This window comes from Erythrolamprus reginae, chromosome 3, assembly GCF_031021105.1.
Source record: "Erythrolamprus reginae isolate rEryReg1 chromosome 3, rEryReg1.hap1, whole genome shotgun sequence".
NCBI classification, from domain to species: domain Eukaryota; kingdom Metazoa; phylum Chordata; class Lepidosauria; order Squamata; family Dipsadidae; genus Erythrolamprus; species Erythrolamprus reginae.
This window is the reverse complement of record NC_091952.1, coordinates 75,757,646-75,781,452: the sequence shown is the minus strand read 5'-3', so window position 1 is coordinate 75,781,452 and position 23,807 is coordinate 75,757,646. Positions and strand designations below refer to the sequence as shown.

At 36.5% G+C, this 23,807-nt stretch overlaps 1 protein-coding gene across 1 annotated transcript in view; it reads left to right on the top strand.

Moving 5' to 3' along the window:
- The window catches only part of FAF1 (Fas associated factor 1), a 227,529-nt gene that overhangs the window by 163,333 nt on the left and 40,389 nt on the right, over positions 1 to 23,807 (top strand). The window contains exons 14-15 of the mRNA XM_070745898.1: positions 16,051 to 16,187; positions 20,257 to 20,345. Coding sequence (XP_070601999.1) covers positions 16,051 to 16,187; positions 20,257 to 20,345 — 226 coding nt within the window. The remainder of the gene's footprint in view (positions 1 to 16,050; positions 16,188 to 20,256; positions 20,346 to 23,807) is intronic.

Below are 23,807 nucleotides of genomic sequence, written 5' to 3'. Positions count from 1 at the left end.
ACATGGTAACAAATCTAATAACTAAAATCTAAAATAACAGTTTTACATTACAAAGTCTAAAAAGAAAAAAAAAACCAATAGATAAAATACATACACACAGTCATATTATGCACAAAATTACTTAGGCAAGGGGGGGATGTTTCAGTTCCCCCAAGCCTGAGGACAGAGGTGGATTTTAAGGAGTTTACGAAAGGCAAGGAGGGTAGGGGCAGTCCTAATCTCTGGGGGGAGTTGATTCCAGAGGGTCGGAGCCGCCACAGAGAAGGCTCTTCCCCTGGGTCCTGCCAGACGACATTGTTTAGTCGACGGGACCCAGAGAAGACCAACTCTGTGGGACCTAACCGGCCGCTGGGATTTGTGCGGCAGAAGGCGGTCTCGCAGATATCCTGGGGCCTAAAAGTTGATTTAACTTGATCCATTTGACTTTCAACAAAATAATAAAGCTTTGTATAATAAATGCTTTAATGTCCTCATCAGATGATACAAAATCCTTTCATTGTATATAAAATCTCCCCTGGCAATTCTTTATTTCTGAAACATACATCATAATGCATGAAATATGCATATTGCATCATTCATCATAATATCATTTAATAATGTCACCTGAATTGTGATTTTATAGAAATATATATATTTTTATGATTAGTGAACTTAGTTTGTATTCACTTAAAGGGTTAATTTCATATTGTAAACAATAACTGTAATTTAATATATACCGTGTGGCTTAAAATATATTGTCACTCTTCCATTAGAGTCTTTATTTTCATTTCTTTACAGAACAAACTTTCCAAATTAAAATATGTAGTGTTTCTACATAATAGTTCACAAACTTATACATTTTAATTTTAATTGAAATTAACCGGTATTTATTTATTTTTATTACCATTAAAGTAAATGTAGTCTCAAAGGTAGTTATAAATGGAGTAAAAGAAAACCCTATAGTTTTTTTCCCAATGGAACAAAATATGTGGACAAGAGATTGGATTAATCTTATACTATTGCCATTTAACAAGAAATGGGGAATTTCCTCCTTTCCTTTCATCTCACAACTTGCTGTGGATGGAAACCCTATTTGTAAGCCATCTGCAGTGGCTAAGTTCAGTTGATGACCTGCTGTTATATTGTTCTAGTCTCTTTTTAATTCTCTGGTTTCTTTTATTTACAATCGCAAAAAATTGTGCTATACTCTCTTATAAAAAACTATGTCTGAGGGAGGGTTTTTTTATGACTGACAATAAGCAGCATGTCAAAGCTTTGTTGTGTTTTACTTAAGATCTGTTAAGTATCACAATTTTGATACACTAGTTATAAGAGTTTACAGGTTACTGCGAAACCTGTGGTGACCAAAGCAACAGAAGCTGCTTAGCAGAAAGAGTTTGTACAGCTGGGTCTTATTAACTCCTTATGACACTTTCAGAAATGCTAAATAAAGAACCTGCTTAGGCTACAGAGCTACTTTCAGCAGGTCTAGAACCTTGATTGAAAAGTACAGTAAGATGCTTAAATGCACTTTTTTTTTGTTTTACTATCATGTAAGAGAATAAACAATTTATTTATTTATTTATTTATTTATTTATTTATTTATTAGATTTGTATGTCGCCCCTTTCCGTATACTCGGGGCGGCTCACAACACAATAAAAACAGTTTATAACAAATCTAATAATTTACAATTTAAAATATGAAAAAAACCCATTATTAAACAGACATACACACAAGCATACCATACATAAATTGTATAGGCCCGGGGGAGATATCTCAGTTTCCCCATGCCTGACGACAAAGGTGGGTTTTAAGGAGTTTGCGAAAGGTGAGGAGGGTAGGGGCAGTTCTAATCTCTGGGGGGAGCTGGTTCCAGAGAGTCGGGGCCGCCACAGAGAAGGATCTTCCCCTGGGGCCCGCCAACCAACATTGTTTAGTTGACGGGACCCAGAGAAGGCCCATTCTGTGGGACCTAATCGGTCGCTGGGATTCGTGTGGCAGTTGTACACTATGTGTGTGTGTATGTGTGTATACAAACATATATGTATATGTAAAAATTGGATTGTTGTTCTGTTACAGGGCCTTTGAATGTCTGGCTATGGATAAAATACTTTCTCACAAAAGACATGAAAGATATATCAGTATAAGTATGATATTTAAATTTGTACATTTAAAACCACCAACTTTCAGCTAAGATAGCAGGCCTGACTTTTTTTTGTTCAAAAATTTGGAAAGAAGAAACATGCTTCCTACAAACTTCTTCCAGCCCACTTATCTTAAGCTTCAAGCTACTATATTTGATATAAGGCAATAAAAGGCAATGGGAACAATATTCCAAGTTCCAGTAATCAACCTCTTTTGGATGAGTCTGAATCTTTCCTAGATTCATTGTCGCTTTTCAAAGCTAAAGTGGCCATACTAGCTCAGAGTCTTTTGCCAGAGTTTCTGGCCTTGACGTTTCCAGTAGTTCTTGAACCAGAAGTAGCCTAGTCCACATTTACGCATTTTTATTTATTCATTTATCCATCCATCCATCCATCCATCCATCCATCCATCCATCCATCCATCCATCCATCCATCCATCTATCTATCTATCTATCTATCTATCTATCTATCTATCTATCTATCTATCTATCTATTTTGTCCAATACATAATACACATTGAAGAGAAAGATATGTAATAATATAAGTAAAGAAAAGAATAGAAGAAAAGATATAAAAGTATAGGTAAACATATTTGAAAGGAAGAAAAGATAAATGAGATAAGGAGAGACAATTGGACAGGGGACGGAAGGCACACTGGTTCACTTATGCACACCCCTTACTGACCTCTAAGGAACCTAGAGAGGTCCAATCGTGGATAGTCTAAGGGAAAAATGTTGGGGGTTAGGGGTTGACACTACTGAGTCAGGTAATGAGTTCCACGCTTCAACAACTCGGTTGCTGAAGTCATATTTTTTACAGTTTGGAGCGGTTAATATTAAGTTAGAATCTGTTGCGTGCTCTTGTGTTGTTGCGATTAAAGTTGAAATAGTCATTGACAGGTAGAATGTTGCAGCATATGATCTTGTGGGCAATACTTAGATCGTGTTTTAGGCGACGTAGTTCTAAGCTTTCTAGACCTAGGATTGATAGTCTGCTTTCGTAGGGTATTCTGTTTCGAGTGGAGGAGTGAAGGGCTCTTCTGGTGAAGTATCTTTGAACATTTTCAAGGGTGTTGATATCCGAGATGTGGTATGGGTTCCAGACAGATGAACTATATTCAAGGATGGGTGTGGCAAAAGTTTGTAGGCTTTGGTGAGTAGCGTGAGATTGCCAGAGCAGAAGCTGCGTAGGATCAGGTTAACAACTCTAGAAGCCTTTTTGGCGATATTGTTGCAGTGGGCTTTGGCACTTAGATCATTTGATATTAGTATTTTTAATACTTTTTGATATTAGTATTTTTAACATAAAATATTTACGTAGTCCAGGTACCATTTATTTTCGAAATGCTATATGATTTTGAAGATAACTCTGAAATTGAATGCACTATAGATCAATTACCTAGATGCTCATGTACCTGCTCAGATCTTCTGAAAAGCCTGTCTTATACACCCTGTAGTAGAGGGCTATAAATTACATGAGGTCTTGAGAGAGAGACTTTCCATCCCATTGTTTTTCTTTAGGGGTGTGGGCTGGCTGCTGAATGGTTTTCATTTCAGAAGCAAGTTCAGATTCAAACATGTATATTGGTTATTGTTGTATTTTTTTATTGTTCATGAATTGTTGTTGACTATAATAGTTAACTAGTATACTTTAAAGTGTTTTATATTGATTTGGATTCTTCACTGAAGATCTTCAATAATTGAAAAAAAATCACAATAATCAAAACCTTCCTGTTCATTCAGGCCTTTTCAAATTGGTTGCATTTTGGGTATTGCTTTTGGATAGTTTTTAAATAGTTTTAAAAATCATTGTAATCATTTGAATAATTAGATGAAAGGGATACATATATACATACACACACACACACACATATATATGATGCTAAACAGCAATTTTAAATCATTTAAGGGAGCCTTGGATATTGTTATTGCTATAAATACATATTTTAGCATTAATAGTAATAAAGATAAAGGTTTTCCCCATCCAGTCATATCCAACTCTAAGGGGCAGTATTCATTTCCATTTCTTAACGTTGTCTAAAGATAGTGTCACGGGGCCAGCATGACTATGCCAAGGCACATGGAACACTATTACCTAAGTGGTATCTTTTTATCTACTTGCATTTATATGCTGTTGAACTGCTAGGTGGGCAGGAGGTGGAGCAAGGATGGGAGCTCATTGCATCACTTGATGCTCAAATCTCAAACCCAGTCTGACTTTCCAGTTGACTAGCTCAGCATCTTTAATCACTGAGCTATCACACATCCCTATTAATGTTAATACGTTTAGTCTACTAATACACAATGTTGCAGCATTATTTTTTTTAAAAAAGGTTAAGTGATTTAGGAACAGCTGTCCCTATTTCCCTTTGCTTTGTGCCATCTTAATTTGGCACAAATATATACATATGATGTAACCAATGAGCAATATACATGAAATAGTTATTTGTATACTGCTCAAAAAAATAAAGGGAACACTCAAAGAACACATCCTAGATCTGAATGAATGAAATATTCTCATTGAATACTTTGTTCTGTACAAAGTTGAATGTGTACAACAGCATGTGAAATTGATTGTCAATCAGTATTGCTTCCTAAGTGGACAGTTTGATTTCACAGAAGTTTTATTGGAGTTATATTGTGTTGTTTAAGTGTTCCCTTTATATTTTTTAGCAGTATATTTTGAATGCTAACAGATTTACCCTAGCAATTTATAAGCAGCGTACTGTATTCTTTGGCTTAAAGTGTATTGCTGCAAAATTAACATACTTTTCTTGATAAATCATTATAGGAATTTCATCTTAACAATTGTACGAGGTAATCTATTTCTTATCACCTGCAGGTTTCTTTGTAGTGACAGACCCCTAAGAATTGTTTCAGGCGTCATTAATGAATTCAAAATAGATATCCTCATTTTTTAAAATATAAAACATTGAAATGGAAATTAATTGCTTTGGGATATTTGAAATGATTGTTGAAATTACATAGATAATTTTCAGATTATTTTGAGGCCTCAATATCTTCAATATTAAGAAATGGTCTGATGGAATGGCATCATCTATGCTGTATTTTTAATTTTTTTCAATCACTTGTAGTCCTTAATATATATAAGGAGAGAGATATACTGTTCATAGGTATGCCAAGACATACCTGGAGAGAGCATTAGCAAAATAATTAATTCTCAGTTTTCAAAGAAATAATAATGCATCATATCTCTACTATAATGAACTCACCCACTCTCCCTTTACTATTCCTAAATATTTGTATAATGTATTATTTTCATCTCATAGGATGGCCTTCACATTGGTACATCTGGATATTGTACTATGATTAGTACTTTGGGGCAGGTTCAATGCTGTTCCTTATCAAGAACATTCACATATCTGCTTAAACTCTGAAATTGAAACAGTACCATACATACCTCAGAATTGCCCTAGCTACCATTTCCCTACTTATTACAAACTACCAGATCATTCTCAAGTAACAATCATGCATAACTACTAAATGACCAGAATGGGGAAGTCCCTAGAATTATAGCCACATTTTCAAATATATCAATAACAATTAGAAGTTTCTGTACTTGATCACTCTTCTGGGTGTAGGTGCTTAGGCATGAATAAGTATTTTTTTTAAAATGCCTACTTTTTAAAAAAAATGTGTGTTTGTATTGGATCTACAATTGTATATTTTAATAAACTGAAAGTAAAAGGCACAGCTATTATAAGAAGTCACAGGCAGAGGGAGACATTTATTGTCATGTTTAACTTTCTGATGTTTATATACTCAATATAACAACTGGGCAAGGTTTTTATTGTTTATTAGGCTCACATTCTATTTTTTTTTTCTCTGCAAAAACTGAAGACAATATAAATGGAATTATGCTTCATTTTCCCCTCCTAATAGTAACTCTTGGGTTGAGTTGGGTTCACCAGTGAGCTCTATGGTAAATAGGAATTTAAAACTAGATCTCCCCAATCTTAGTACAGTGCTTTAACCACTACAAACCATGCAACAGCTGTTTTAAGCATCACTCTACCACCTTCATTTCTTGAGGTTTCTAAGAGAATGAAAACATTCAATAAACACTTCTTTTGCAGGAAAAACTGCTGTTCTTCACAAAGTAATCCTTGTTTTGGACTTTCTATGAGAAAGCTGCCAAGAATTAGTTTTACTTTGTCAAGATGTTCCAAGTCTTGTCTCATTTTATTTTCAAAAAGAAAAGATTGTAAGTACCTAAGGTCAGGAATCTAATTAATGTTTGTCTTAAATAAGAAAGATACGCCAATAGCAGGCAAATATGTCTTATTTTAAGGAGGAAACAAAGAGGGAATCCTCCTGTTTCTTGATTATATGTGACCCGCTCCTTTTCTCCTTTGCTTTTGATTTTTAGCAGTGGTCTTAACAGAATGTCAAGATCAATTTGCAGCATGGTTAAACTCAAGGTTTGCATTCTGCAATCAGCAATTGTTTCACAAATAGTACTATGTGTTCTTGTAACTTAAGAAGCTTTTAGAAGGCTCATAGCAAGGGCAGCATCTAATGACTTTATTAGAATTGGGTTTCAAAACAGGTTCATAAATTGATCATATCTGTTTGTCATCTAGTCATAATTACTGAGTAGCATTGTTGAGGATTATACTTGTGAATGGTTTCCCAGTAGCAAAACATTAAGAACAAAGAGGCATGAGGGAAGGTGATTATCCCTTCATATAACCTCTCTTCCAATAATGCATGAATTGTTAGTAAGGTGATTGAATAAGGACATCTGCCTAGTATGCTTTGAGGTGATTGCTTGCTGTATGTTTTGAATATGTTTTACAAGAAGATAGGGGCCTTCAAACCTGGAGCATGATAGTTGTGATGGATGAATTAAAGATTAGATTAGATTTATTGGATTTATATGCCACCCCTCTCCGCAGACTCGGGGCGGCTCACAACAATAGCAAAAAAACAGTACATAGTGACAAATCCAATGCCCACCAATCCAATTACAATTTTAAGTTAAGAAATTCATAAAACAATCCCAATATATATAAAAAACAAGCACACAATCAATCAAACAGCAAAACAACATGGGCAAGGGGGAGATGTTTTAGTTCCCCCATGCCTGACGGCAGAGGTGGGTTTTAAGGAGTTTACGAAACGCAAGGAAGGTGGAGGCAATCCTAATCTCAGGGGGGAGCTGGTTCCAGAGGGTCGGAGCCACCAAGGAGAAGGCTCTTCCCCTGGGTCCCGCCAGACGACATTGTTTAGTCGACAGGACCCAAAGAAGGCCGACTCTGTGGGACCTAACCGGTCGCTGGGATTCGTGCGGCAGAAGGCGGTCCCGAAGATATTCTGGTCCGGTGCCATGAAGGACTTTATAGGTCACTCTATTATAATTACCCATATAAGTACATAATCTTCCCCTCTCCATTCATAGTTTAAATTTGCAGTTTCTCTTTTCATATCATACAGAGAATATTTTTGTCATTGTTTTCCAGTTGCATGATAATAGTATGAAAACGTACAACAATTGTAAACTGATGTTCAGGATAGAAACATTGACATAAGCATCAAATGTCACTGTGGTAACTGTGAATAAAAATAATATATAAACTAAACTTTGCTTCACTTATGTAGACCAACAGTCTCATGTTATTCTAATCCATCAGATTTGGTTAAGGCGGCTCTGCAAGTTATTTGAGAAAGGGTGACTTCAGTAACAAACTCCAAATAATAGAAATTTAAGAACTTTTAAAGAAGTTTCTAACTCAGTGGTTCCCAACTTTTTTTTTGCCAGGCCCCACCTAAGCATCTCTAAAATCCTGAGGCGTCCTTCCCCCCCGCCCTGTGATATATAATTCTTCTTATTAAAAAAGTTAACTACTCATGCAGAGGAAGCCTAAAAGGACATTAACTTGGTTTAAACAAGTTTCCCCATGCCCCTCTGTGGGGCATGGGTTCCATGTTGGGAGCCACTGTTCAAACCAAAGATAGAGTGCTTCTGACCAGTTATTTCACAAAGAAGGGTGTAGCAGGAAATGTTCCGAAAACCCAGTCAAAAGTAACAATTGTCTTCAAAGAAAGGCAGGACTAAGTAGATGGAATGTAGAATTGTCTAAGGTGGTCATGTCATGAATAAATAAAACATAGCTTCCATTCTGCATTTAAAAATTAAATATTAATAGCCTAAAATGTTATTCCTTTATTCATATTTTAATGAGACATATTGACTTTGCACAGTATAAAATTAATCATATTAAACAGATGTTGGATAAATTTAATATTCAACAAGTATTCTTTTGCTTTGGAAAAACTCTACAGTAAATTTACCATAAATAGGTATAGAAATAAATTCCACCATTTCTTGGCTGGTGTTTAAAGAGCACTAGGGCTCTTCTTCAAATATTTGGTCTGCTAAATTGGATTTGGTCACATCAAATAGGTCTTTTCAACTTCTCTAAAATTTCAAAGTTTCTTTTTCAGTATAAATCATATAATTTATCTAAATAGGCTACTGAACATGGCATATATAACTTAGCAATTGTTCAATCAGGATAACTTCTTGAGACAATTTCCTGAATAATCAGAATAAAAATGGCACAAAGCTTCCAGAGTCCAACTCATCTTAGACTAGATGTGGATTTCAGCAGGCTTTGACCAGTTCTGAAGAACCGGTAGTAGAAATTTTGGATAGTTTGGAGAACCAGTAGTGGAAATTTTTAGTAGTTCAGAGAACTAGTAAATGCCACTTCTGACTGGCCCTGCCCCCATCTATTCTCTGCCTCCTGAGTCCCAGCTGATGGGGAGGAAATGGGGATTTTGCAGTAACCTTCCCCTGGAGAGGGGTGGGAATGGAGATTTTACAGTATCCTTCCCCTGCCACGCTCACCAAGCCACGCTGATTTTTTTTTTAATTTGAAACCCATCACTGTCCTGAACTTGCTAAATATTTCCCAATAAAATCAGAAGACATTTCATCCTATTCTGTCATTTCCACATAGCAGAAATGACCAATTAGCACATGTAGGACATTATCTTACAATTACTCTTAACTTTTGAACATCCTTGTTAATTACATCTAATTATATACTAAACAGTTAGTAACTTCCATATTGAGATGACATATTTTATTTAAATAAAGCCTATTGACTTTTTTGTGTTATTGGCTTTATTTAAATAAAATATTGAGGACAAACTTAGCTCAATATTTAAAACTTCAGTAGTTCTCAAAATCATGCTCACTTTGGAATCAAGGATTTTTATTTATCGTTCTAGATATCTGAAGTGTATATGGTTTTTTAAAATTAATAATATTAAAATTAAGTGTTGTGATTCTGTTTTGGATGCTGATATCAAATGCTTTTCAGCCTGTGACATTTTAATGCCGTTTGTCTTTTCAGATAGATTTACCTTCTAAAGCATGGGACAAAAAGGCTTATGCTCATCAGGTAGTTTTCAGATCAGTTGTTACCTAAAATATTATCCTAAGGCATAAGAAAATACACGATTTAAGTTGCCTTTCATGAACATAATTAAGAATTAATAAGCCTCTGCTAGTGGCTAGTCCTCAGAATTTCCACTGTTTTGCCTTTTGTGACCTGTGTTATTAAAAGTCCATTATTTTTACAGACTTTATTAAATTGGATCTTATTAAAGCATTCTATATTTGCATTTGGTCTTTCATAATTCATTATTATTATGACATTTACTTTTTACCATCAGATCTGAAAACATATCATAAGCTACCCTTTTCTCTTGAAAGAAATGCTAATTTCAAACAGTCCTCTAATGGAAGTGAAAAGCTTTATCAGTTTTTTCATTTATTCAAGATCGTGTTAAGAATACTAATGTCAGACTTCAGTATGATAATGGATGAAAGCTTTTTTTGTCAAAAGCTTAGAATTAGTGTTTTCAGAACATACTAGTAAGTATGAAAGTGAAGGGAACTAGCACAATCTTCAAAAACATGACTCCTTGATATGTATTACTTCTTTCACTAATTAATTACTGAAAGTTATATTAACATATTTATATATGCAAGCTGTTCATCTACAACTTTTGGTGTGCGTGTTTATGTGTGTGTGGTTTTTTTTTTACAATGAACTTCTGAAATATTATAGTATTGATTCTTGCCAAAGAGTTCAATCTTCAGTACCTGTTCTTATGGATCTCAAAGTCATCATATCTGTCTGATTATACTTTAGAGCAGTGGTTTTCAACCTTTTTTGAGCCGCGGCACATTTTTTACATTTACGAAACCCTGGGGCACATTGAGCGGGGGGGGGGGGGCCTAAAAAAAGTTTGGACATAAAAATTATCTCTCTCTCTCTCTTCCTCTCCTTCGCTTTATTTCCTTGTCCCTCCCTCTTTCTGTCCCTTCCTTCCTCTTTCTTTCTCTCTCTCTCCATCCCTCTTTCTTTCTCTTCCTTCCTCTCTTTTTGCTCTCTTTCTCTCTCCCTCCCTACCTCCCTCTATGTCTTTCTCTCTCTCTCCTTCCCTCCCTCTCTTTCTCTCTCTCTATTGCTTTCTCTCTCTCTATTGCTTTCTCTCTCTCTCTTTCTCTTGTTCTTTTTCTCTCTTGCTTTCTTTCTCTCTTGTTCTCTCTCTCTCGCTCGGTCTTTCTCTCTCTTCATTTCTTTCTCTCTTTCTTTCTCTCTCTTCCTTTCTTTCTCTCTTTCTCTCTCTCTTGCTTTCTTTCTCTGAGCTTCGCGGCACGCCTGACCATGTGCCACGGCACACTGGTTGAAAAACACTGCTTTAGAGCAGTGATTTTCAACCTTTTTTGAGCCGCAGCACATTTTTTACATTTACAAAATCCTGGGGCACACCACCAACCAAAATGACACCCTAAGACACTCTCCTCTCTTTTTCCATCCCTGTCTCCTCCCCACCCTTGTGTGTGTGTGTGTGTGTGTGTGTATACACACTCTTGAACCATTTCCAAAAACAGATGAGGGCTGGGGGGTTTTCTCTCTTATTCTTTGGGTGCTTTTTATCATATGCTTTAAATCAAGAGTCACTTCTCTCTCTCTTTTGTTTCTCTCTTTCCTGTCATTTTCTGCCTCAATCATTTTCTCATTTCTTTTTTCCTCCCCTTTTTGCTCATTTCTCTCTCTCTCTCGCTTCCTCTCCTTTTCTCTCTCTTGCTTTCTTTCTCTCTCTTGCTTTCTCTTTTCTTTCTCTTGCTTTCTCTCTCTCTCTCTCTCACTCTTTCTCTCTCTCTTGCTTTCTTTCTTTCTCTCTTTCTTTCTCACTCTCACTCTCTCAGCAAAAAGTTGCAAGACCGGAACCTGAGCTTCCTTCTTCGCGGCACACCTGACCATGTCTCACGGCACACTAGTGTGCCACGGCACACTGGTTAAAAAACACTGCTTTAGAGGACAACAAAAAGTTCCTCTTCCATTGTTAAAGAATAAAAGTAAAATATGGTAATGGTTTTAATCTCCAGTTGCTTCTTATAAGGCTTTTTTGGAAAAAGGTTTCCAAGTGCCTAAAGATTTAAGTATATCTTATCAAAAATGGTATTACTTTCTATGTAGGAAGGGAAAATGTTCCACTAAAGGTTTCAAGTTTTTATCCCTCAGTCAAGTCCCTATTTAATAGCCTTATTCGGGTTCTAGGGCCATACAGTAATAATCCTTAATAGATTAGTTTTTTTGATGCAAACTAGCTTAGCTATAGCTTTTGGCCTTTTGAAATTTAACTCAGTGCCAATGCCATGTCCTTGGATATGGAAGTTGCACAGATAATTTAAACTGGAGTTTGAAAAACGGATTCAAAAATCACACAATCTAATGCTAGACTTGGCATCTATCAATTTAATGATTTTTCTCCTCCTTTCAAAATGAGTCATCCGAGAAGATGGCATGACAATGCATTCTGTTCAACATTTGAAGATTCCAAATTAAGCTTTCCTTTTAGCTGTCTACGTGTTCTCTGCTATGGTTTGCTTTTGCTTATAAAGAAATGAGTATTTGAATTTAGTAGAGGTCATCTTAATTTATTAAAATGGCAACTAATTTCTTGCTGTATTCTTGCTATTCTTGTTACAGTAGTAAAGTGTGGGATTTGGAGTTAGGCATAAATATAGTAGAGGAGGTCTGTTGCCTGAATAAGAAACTTTCCTTTAGAAATGAGAAGTGGATATAGTTTTCTAATAATATAGATTTGTTGTACTCAATCTCTTATATAAACCAGAAAAGACATTGAGAGCATTTTGTATTTTTTGTTAATGCAGAAAACTGCAAGAATTCAGTGAAATATTATTCATCTATCTCTATCCCATTAATTTTCCAAGTGCAAAGAAACTTAGAGCCAATTTGGGCCATCAAGCCCAACCCTCTAATTGGTGCAGGAATCCAAATTAAAGCATTCCTGACAGGTAACCGTTTGACTACATTCTAATTAGGAATGGGAATTACCTCCTTCGTTAATCTGAGTTTCATGTTGCTTTTACCACTTTTTTCTGTTTCATTTACCAATATCTATAACTTTATAGAGGTAGTCCGCAACTTACAAGAGTTCATTTAGAGCAGTGTTTCCCAACCTTGGCAACTTGGAGATATCTGGACTCCAACTCCCAGAATTCCCCAGCCAGCATCAAGTTGCCAAGGTTGGGAAACACACTGATTTAGAGACTGTTCAAAGTTACTCAAAAAAGTGACTTATGACCATTTTTCATGCTTATGACCATTTTTCATACTTTTGGCCAGAGGTGGACTGCTAATGTGGAACGGTGACGTGAGCTCGCCCCGTGGCTCTGAGTGGTGGAGGAGTCCAGCGCGATTTTGCTACTGCACCTGTGCAGATAGCAAAATCGTGCAGAATTCCGCTATCACTCAGAGCCACAAGGGCGAGCACATGTCACCACTCCACCTTAGCAGTCCTCCTCTGCTTATGGTCATTGCAGCAGCCCCATGGTCACATGAATTACATTCAGAAGCTTGACAGGTGGTTCAAATTTATAGCGGTTGCAGTGTCCCATGGTCATGTGATTCTCTTGTACAACCTTCTGACAAGCAAAGTCTGCTTATCAGGAAAGACTTCATGAACTCAATCTGTATAGTCTGGAGGACAGAAGGGAAAGGGAAAGCAAGTAGGATGCTTGGCTGCATAGCTAGAGGTATAACAAGCAGGAAGAGGGAGATTGTGATCCCGCTGTATAGAGCGCTGTTGAGACCACATTTGGAATACTGTGTTCAGTTCTGGCAAACCTCACCTACAAAAAGATATTGATAAAATTGAACGGGTCCAAAGACGGGCTACAAAAATGGTGGAAGGTCTTAAGCATAAAACCTAGCAGGAAAGACTTAATGAACTCAATCTGTATAGTCTGGAGCAGGGATCTCCATCCTTGGCAACTTTAAGACTTGTGGACTTCAACTCCCAGAGTTCCTCAGCCAGCAAATGTGGCTGAGGAACTCTGGGAATTGTAGTCCACAACTCTTAAAAGTTGCAAAGTTGGAGATCCTTGGTCTGGAGGACAGAAGGGAAAAAGGGGGGGGGAACACATGATTGAAACATTTAAATATGTTAAAGGGTTAAATAAGGTTCAGGAGGGAAGTGTTTTTAATAGGAAAGTGAACACAAGAACAAGGGGACACAATCTGAGGTTAGTTGGGGGAAAGATCAAAAGCAATGTGAGAAAATATTATTTTACTGAAAGAGTAGTAGATGTTTGGAACAAACTTCCAGCAGACGTAGTTGGTAAAATCCACAGTAACTGAATTTAAACATGCCTGGGATAGACATGTATCCATTGTAAGGTAAAATACAGTAAATAGTATAAGGGCAGATTAGATGGACCATGAGATCTTTTTTCTGCAGTCAATCTTCTGTGTTTCTATGTTTCTAAAGAGAAGACAGATTCACTTAGTAACCGTGGCACCAATTTAACACCTGCAGAGATTCCACTTAACAAACATGGCAAGAAAAGTCATGAAATGAGACAAAAGTTACTTAACAAATTTCTCACTTAGCAACATAAATTCTGGGCTCAATTGTAGTTGTAAGACAAGGACTACCTATTATTGAATATCCTACTCTCTGCAATGATGGAGGACAGTTTTTCACCTTCTTATCTATAATACTCTTCAGCTATCTGGAAATTTATCTCAGGCCACCTTTTCTCAATTCTCAGTCTTTCCCTCTTCCTCTCTCTTCATAAAACCAATCTCATTGTATTTCTGTGCATTTCTTCCAGTTTTTCTGAATAATCTTACAAACCTGTTACCCAGAAATGTAGACAATATTTGAGGCATTATATAGTACTCATTGCAAATAAACTATACTTCCTATATTTGGAAGCTGCTACAGTGGCATAACGTAAAATTTGTCCTCCTTTAGCAGCTACATTGCATCACTAACTTCAGTTTGTGATCCAAGTTATTTTTAATATCCAGGAGTTCCACTTTCTGTATTTCTGCATTTTTCTCTTTCCTGAGGGTATAACTTTGCATTTATCTCTATTAAATTTCATTGTTATTTTCAGCTCATCCCTCTAATCCAGTGTTTCCAAACCTTGGCAACTTGAAGCTATTTGGACTTCAACTCCCAGAATTCCCCAGCCAGTGAATGCTGGCTGGGGAATTCTGGGAGTTGAAGTCCAGATATCTTAAAGTTGCCAAGGTTGGGAAACACTGCTCTAATCTACCTAGATCATCCTGAATTTTGTTTCAATCTTCTAAAATAGCAACTGTCCTGCCCTGTTTTATGTCAACTGCAAATGTGATCACCATTTCTGTGGTTATTCCATCAGAATAGGATGCTCTATCAAAGCATAATTGAAAACAAGATGTTATTATAATATTTGCACAGTCTGCTAATGGACAAAAAGTTACCAAGTAAAAAAGGGATGACCTTAGTTTGGAAAGGCTTGTTTTTTAAATAAATATAATAACTGAATAATCTCTAGATGATTGGCATTTAATACTGTATTGTTTTCAAGTTGGTCACCTATTCATAGTTTTATGATATGCTGTAGAATTTCTCATGAATTGATTAATTTTGTTTTCCTTGGTTTATGTTAGAGTTCTATTTTGTTTACTTCTATCTTTTGAAAGTCAAGGTTTTCAGCTATAAAAGTTAAGAATTGACAGAAGGATCGTACTAAACCACTGGGTCTTAGTTGTTTCTAACTATTAAATCTGGGAGCAGAATTTTATTTATTTTTTATTTTATTTATTGGATTTGTATGCCACCCCTCTCCGGAGACTCGGGGCGGCTAACAGCAACAATAAAACAGTGTACAATAGTAATTCAATACTAAAAACGATTAAAAACCCATTAATATAAAAACCAAACATACATACATACATACCATGCATAGAATTGTAAAGGCCTAGGGGGAAAGAGGATCTCAATTCCCCCATGCCTGACGGCAGAGGTGGGTTTTAAGTATCTTACGAAAGGCAAGGAGGGTGGGGCAATTCTAATCTCTGGGGGGGAGTTGGTTCCAGAGGGCCGGGGCCGCCACAGAGAAGGCTCTTCCCCTGGGTCCCACCAAACGACATTGTTTGGTACATTGGTAATAGAATTGGTACAGAACTATGAATATTCCACAAAATTATGAAAAGAAATGTATATCTTAAGCAAAAAATATAAAGAAGATAGTAGGCTTAATACAAATAGGTACACTGCAGCATAGAAGAAAAAGAGAGAGTGGAAGTGGATGTTCCCTATGGAAAGTAATGAGATTAGGAGAGTCTCTGGAAAATTGTTCACAGTATAAAAAGAAAAAAAAATGTGGGCTACTGTTAACAACAAATGAGGTCCTGTATTTTCTTCAAAGTAAAGTACAGTGTACTGCATATATTTTTGATGTGAAATTATGATAGCTATATGACATGCATATATATATATATATATATATATATTGAAAATTAAATGAATAAGGGACATTTATTAATGCAAACTTTTCATTATAATATTCCTATTTTTCAGGTTTCTAACAATGTGCACAAGACACTTCGGCAGTGTTGTAGCTCAAACTATTCGGACACAGAAGACAGATCAGTTTCCATTGTTCCTTATTATTATGGGAAAACGGTCATCAAATGAGGTGTTGAATGTAATACAAGGTACAGTCTATGTATTCTGCTTGATGCATGTTTTGTATTGAAACTTTCAACTGAATTTATACTGATTATACTAGTACTATATGAATGTGTATACATTCTCTTGAATTATAATTTATATTAACATATATAAATATTTGTTAATATATTTATATTTACATCAGCAAAGTACTTGTAAATAAGATGAAAAAATTGTGAATTTATCTTATACAGGTGCAGCCCCAAAAATTAGAATATCGTGCAAAAGTCCATTTATTTCAGTAATGCAACTCAAAAGGTGAAATGTAATGTATGGTAGAGATTCATTACATACAAGGCAAGATAGTCAAGCCATGATTTATTTATTTATTGATTGATTGATTAGATTTGTATGCCGCCCCTCTCCGGGGACTCGGGGCGGCTAACAGCAATAATAAAACAGCATATAATAATAATCCAATACTAAAAAAAGTTAAAAACCCATTATTATAAAAACCAAACATACATATAGACATACCATGCATAAAATTGTAAAGGCCTAGGGGGAAAGAGTATCTCAATTCCCCCATGCCTGGTGACAGAGGTGGGTTTTAAGCAGCTTACGAAAGGCAAGGAGGGTGGGGGCAATTCTAATCTCTGGGGGGAGTTGGTTCCAGAGGGCCGGGGCCACCACAGAGAAGGCTCTTTCCCTGGGTCCCGCCAAGCGACATTGTTTAGCTGATGGGACCCGGAGAAGACCCACTCTGTGGGACCTAACTGGTCGCTGGGATTTATCATAGTTGTGATGATTATGGGGTACAGCTCATGAAAACCCAAAATCCACCATCTCAGAAAATTAGAATATTACATGCGATCAATAAAACAAGTAGTGTACATAGAACAGTATCGTACTTCTGAAAAGTGTAAGCATGCATATTTACTCAGTACTTGGTTTGGGCCCATTATGCAGCAATTACTGCCTCAATGCGGCATGGCATGGCATTGTTTTATTGATTGCATGTAATATTATAATTTTCTGAGATTGTGGATTTAGGACTTTCATGAGCTGTATCCCACAATCATCACAATTGTGACAAATCATGGCTTGAACTATTTTGCCTTGCATGTAATGAGTCTCTCATATGTTACGTTTCACCTTTTAAGTTTTATTACTGAAATAAATAAACTTTTCCACTATATTCTAATTTTTTGAGTTTTACCTGTATACATTTGCAATGACTGTGTATCTGATCAAAACTAATATAGCATGGTAATGTTTGAAAATCAGTGATAAAAATGCCCTGCTTCAAGCTTGTAAAGTGATGCTACTCAACAAAAAGAGTAGAAAAAAATGGCAAATGTTATAGCTGGTTTTTATAAGTAGGTCTCAGGATTAATCTTAGTTACCTGGAGAATAACTACAGTTACTGTAAGTAACTGTATGTCTGATTCAAAAACATATCCCCTTGTTCTACGGTAGTAACTTGAGTAAGGAACTTCACCTCCCAAACTTATCTCCCTCTTCCAGTGGTGAGATTCAAATATAGTGGTACCTCTACCTAAGAACGCCTCTACTTACGAATTTTTCTAGATAAGAACCGGGTGTTCAAGATTTTTTTGCCTCTTCTCAAGAACCATGTTCCACTTACAAACCCGAGCCTCCAAAACTGTAACTGGAAAAGGCGGGGGAGAAGCCTCTGTGGGGCCTCTCTAGGAATCTCCTGGGAGGAAACAGGGCCGGAAAAGGTGGGAAGAAGCCTCTGTGGGGCCTCTCTAGGAATCTCCTGGGAGGAAACAGGGCCGGAAAAGGTGGGAAGAAGCCTCTGTGGGGCCTCTCTAGGAATCTTCTGGGAGGAAACAGGGCCTCCACCCTCCCTGTGGTTTCCCCAATTGCACGCATTATTTGCTTTTTCATTGATTCCTATGGGAAAAATTACTTCTTCTTACAAACGTTTCTACTTAAGAACCTGGTCACGGAACGAATTAAGTTCGTAAGTAGAGGTACCACTGTAATTTAATAACCGGTTTGCCCATGGTCAGGTTGGCTGTTTTGGGAGGTGTGGTACATCCCCATCCTCCAGCTCCACCACATATGCCAGACGAGTCTCCCATGATGGCCAATCTGACACTGGGCGAACCGGTTGTTAAATTACACACACATATTTATCAAAGTGGATCCTGAGCGCTGCCCTGCAAGGGAGAAACAAGCAATGGAGCGGCCAACATGATGAAAGGAGGAGCAGGGAGAAGAAAGAGGGAAGGCCTTCTCCTTCCTTCATGCCAGTCACTCTGTTGCCTGTTTCCCCATTGCAGTGCAGCACCTAGAATCCACTTTGATAGCAGGGATGGGTAATTTCACAACCAGTTTGCCAATGCAAACCGGCTGAATCCCACCACTTCCCCCTTTTAGAAACATAGAAACATAGAAGACTGACGGCAGAAAAAGACCTCATGGTCCATCTAGTTTGCCCTTATACTATTTCCTGTATTTTATCTTACAATGGATACATGTTTATCCCAGGCATGTTTAAATTCAGTTACTGTGGATTTACCAACCACGTCTGCTGGAACTTTGTTCCAAGGATCTACTACTCTTTCAGTGAAATAATATTTTCTCACATTGCTTTTGATCTTTCCCCCAACTAACCTCAGATTGTGTCCCCTTGTTCTTGTGTTCACTTTCCTATTAAAAACACTTCCCTCCTGAATCTTATTTAACCCTTTAACATATTTAAATGTTTCGATCATGTCCCCCCTTTTCCTTCTGTTCTCCAGACTATACAGATTGAGTTCATTAAGTCTTTCCTGATACGTTTTATGCTTACGACCTTCCCCCATTCTTGTAGCCCGTCTTTGGACCCGTTCAATTTTGTCAATATCTTTTTGTAGGTGAGGTCTCCAGAACTGAACACAGTATTCCAAATGTGGTCTCACCAGCATTCTATATAGCGGGATCATAATCTCCCTCTTCCTGCTTGTTATACCTCTAGCTATGCAGCCAAGCATCCTACTTGCTTTTCCTACTGCCCGACCACACTGCTCACCCATTTTGAGACTGTCAGAAATCACTTTCTCTTTCTCTCCCTCTCTCCCATTAGAAAGAAAGCACACAGAGTGGGAAATACTAGCCTTTTATGAATGACCTCAGTCTCATAAAAATAACTCTATGAGTATTCATAGCGCTATAGATATTTCATTGATATTTATTGATTTTTTAAAAAAGATATCAGTTGTACCTCCAGAACCTCTACTGTCCCTATATCGAAACTCTAAAAAATCCAGAAGGAGTTGGAGGGAAAAACTAGACTCATATTCAATCAGTTAGTTTGATGTTTTATGATATAATGTTCACAATTTTCTCTTGAACTCTTGATACTTATTTATAAATCACTTACATTTTAGAATACTTTTCTAGCAACTGGAATGTTGAAACTTAGTAGGAATGTACTTTCACATTCTCCACTGAAATCTGGATATTGCTATACTGATGCATTAAAATCACTGTGAAAAGTATTGCAGAGGTTGAAACCAAGATTTGTATGCAATGAAATAGAACTGTGGAATTTCTTTATGTATTCTAAATATTGTTCCATTAACAATGCTATGAAGGAGTAATAACCCAGTGAATAGTGTCCAATTAAGGGGAAAATATGTTAGCATATGTTATATATGTTAGCAATCCTTGAATCAATGAATGGCAGAGGTAATTCTCAAGGCTATTCATTGCAAATGTTAAATTTAAATTCAGCACCGAAATATCAATAGATATGTCAAAAGATCATGTGATAATATTTATGACAGTTTGAAAAAAATGTTTAAGAATAAAAATCTTCCTCTTTCTCCCTTATTTATCCCTAGTTTCAGATCATGACCTGATTATTAGATATGAAGATGAAATAGAAATTATAATTAATCTATTTTTTCCTTTAGATTCACATTTATAGATGGAATTTTTTAGAAACTTTAAAATATAAATTAAATGTCACTAAAATAAAATTAAGCGCATTTTTGTAAAAAAAAATTAAGGTATTATTTTGGGATTATTTCTAAAATGACTTTTTGCGTTTTTAAAATAACTTTAATCTTATGAAGTTAAACTGCCCTTTGTTGCTAGGAAACACAACAGTGGATGAGTTAATGATGAGGCTGATGGCTGCAATGGAGATCTTCAGTGCTCAGCAGCAAGAAGACATAAAAGATGAGGTGAGACCTGGACATCACTACAGACAGCTATTGAATTTAGAGTAAGGGCCTTCCTAGACAATAAAAAATGCTAGATTCTATATTTCTGCTGTTATCTGTATTAGCATTAATTCAGTATTAATTGCATATGGTTTAATGTTAAGAAAAATAGAATACCTTCATTTTTAATATGTGTTTGAAGAAGAGGTTTGTAAGGTTGTTCCTGTAAGAGTGAAAGAAACTCACAGTAACATAATAATTTCTTCTGTCCATCAGAATAGGAATGCTATCCATCAGATCATTCTAAGAATACTGCTCTGTCTCCATGTAAGATTTGAGACATTGATAAAATGAGGTCAATATTCACATTTACCTTTCCTGCAATATCTCCATATTTATGGTGTGAAATCTCAAATTTGAAAATAGATATATTTGAGGAACTGATCACAGGTTCTGTGAAATAAAATACCTCTTAGTTTCACAGTCTTTCAAATCAGTTGTAAATAATGTTTTTGAATATTGCAAAATTGAGCAATCCTTGCAGGAAGGAAAGAATTTGTCAAACAGTATTAGGAAGCTTTACATTTATTGTAGTGGGAAAAAATGATGAAAATACCAACTATGAACTTAACATATTCTTTGAATGAAAATTTGTTTAACAGTAATTGTTTTGATGAGCATTGCTATTTTTTGCCAATTTTTTCAAAGGGGAAAATATGCTTTACCAATTAAGTATATGTTACTAGGGTAATTGCCTTACTAATTAAGCAGCTGCAATTAAAAGTAACTACTTCTTACCTACTAGCAATAAGGTGAAACGTAATTTACAGAAACCTATACAAGATTGACCACTACCTGGGTCATTAATGCACTAGATATTGAAGTTCCTGGACATCTGATGAGAAATGGATTACAGGACTCGGGACTGTTGGCTAAGCAATCAAGTGTATGTCTACAAGAAGAAAAGTTGTTTACCTATTGCAAATATACAAAGACTGAAAACAAAGAGTGTTATTGAAAGATTAAATGAACTGTTATTATAAATTAATTCCCAATGAGAAGAGGATTTCTAAAGAGAATGCACAGTTCTTGAAAGAACAACATCTAGAATCAGAAATAGCTGAACAGAGCAGTGATGGTTTGCTACTGGTTTGGATCGGTTTGTATGAGCCGGTGGCCAATATTTGGCCCTGTTTGCTGAACCAGCATTGATGGCCGGTTTGCCATGCCTCCGAACCAGTTCCCTGGTCACCGCTGCTTGAAAGCAGGTGGCAACTAACCTTCTGCGCATGTGCAAAGGCTTCTGTGCATGCGCACAGGGTTAGTACATGGTTGTAACGCTCGTGCACAAAGCAGCAAAACACATACACTTCTGAACTAGTAGAGAAGGTAAAAGAAACCCACTACTGGAACAGAGGCTAGCAGATCAGCATTGATTTATAATACAAAATAAAATATTCACTGAAATAGAATTGGAATAATTGTAAAAGATCTACCCAGGGTAAAGAAACTGAAGCCTCACCAGAAGTAACTCTCACTGTAGAGGGAAACCATGGGGAGCACGTAGAAGGTGAAATTAGCAGAAGATAGAATGAATATTCATTCATTCTCATTCCTGAACAAATCACTGTTTTCCTCTGCCTTCTCCTCAGAAGAAACAAATCCCTCTAAGTAAAAAGCAAAAGGAATTGAAACAAAGAGAAAAATAATCTAAAACAGCACAATAATGTTGCCTGCATTGAAACTTATTAGCTAGAGTAAATATTAAAATAATATGCAATACAGTAGTCCCTCACCTATCGCTGGTGTTACGTTCCAGACCTGGCCGCGATAGGTGAAATCCGCGATGGGGAATTTATCGACTGATAGTACTTATTTAAGTATTTATATTGTAATTGTTTGTTACGTTTTCATTGTTTTAAGTGTTTATAAACCCTTCCCACACAGTATTTATTTTAGATACAGTATTTAAATACAGTATTTACAATTTTAGATTTTTTTTTTTAAAAAAAACCTGCCAATCGAGTTCGGCGGGCTGTTTAAATCTGCCGATCGACTTCCTCAGAAACCCGCGATGAAGTGAAGCCGCAGTAGGTGAAGCGCGGTATAGCGAGGGACTACTGTATAAGCAACAGCTTATTGCAAGAAACAAATCGGCTAATATACAGTATAGCAGTTATATCTCAGAATATCTCTGTTGCAAAATCAATAAAAAGCAAAGAAGCCAATATACACCAAAATGGAAGATCGAATTTAAAATAAGATCAGCATGTTAAGATCAGATGCAAGTAAGGTAGAACAAACAAAAGAGAAGAAGACCAAAGATACCTGATCAAGAAGTATTATTCTAGGGGAAAGGAAATCAAGGAAGCATTAGAAATATAAAAAAGAATGGATTGCACACTATAGGGAGAATCTCCGATTTTGGTTGAATCAGAAATGTTTCTTCCAGTAGTGGATTTCACTTACCTTTGCTACCTGTTCAGGACTGTGAATGCATGCGTGAGGGACGCTTCTGCGCATGCACAGATCGTCTATAATGATGTCCCGGTGGGTGGGCGGAACCTCCCGCCACTGCCACTACCACTTTGCCTGAACCGGGGTGCACCGGTAGCAACCCACCACTGGTTTCTTTCAATCCTCAATGAAGACACTGTAATGAAACAATCAATACTGGACAAAGAAAAAACAGTGCAATTCTGAGCTGTGAAACAACTCCCCAAAATGCAACAAAAAAGCAGTTTGCATAAAGGAGATGGATATAAATTTTTGAAAAGATGAAATTGAAGAATTTGCAATAACAGCAGAAATGGTGAAGAAAAGGGTAGAGATGATCAACAATTAGTCAGCATCAGGCGAAGATAAATTGCATGGTTTTGGTTGAAACATCTGGCTGGTCTGCATAGGCTCAATTAAGAGCAAACTATAAGGAGGCAAATTTGAAAATTGATTAACATCTGGCAGAACCTTCTTGGTATAATGAAAGATTTAACAAAAGAGGCAGCCTCAGGCAACTACAGGCCAATTACCTTTCAAATTGCTAACTGAGATAGTAGCTGATGCAGTCCAACTGCATCTGGTTGAAAACACTCTTTCAACCTGGACAGAAAAGAAAGTGTCCTAACAGCAGAGAAGCTCCTAATTGACAAAATGATTTTATAAAATTGCAAAAGAAAGAAGACCATCTTGAATGCAGCTTGGACTGAAAACCAACATGAATTGGTTATCTCGGATTGATTACAAAGAAGCATTTGATTCCCTGTCATATGATTGGATAATAAAAGTTCTTAAAATAAGACAAATCAGTACATACATCAGGAGTTTTGTGCAAAGATCAATGACAACAATGCGAGATGTCAATGTGAAAGACTGGGATAAGTTAATATCAAGAGAGTTTACTCATTATCAGCACTGTTGCATTGATTCAGGGCAACTGTCAACAATACTGAACAGTTTGTGGCTATCAAAGATTAAAAACATCTA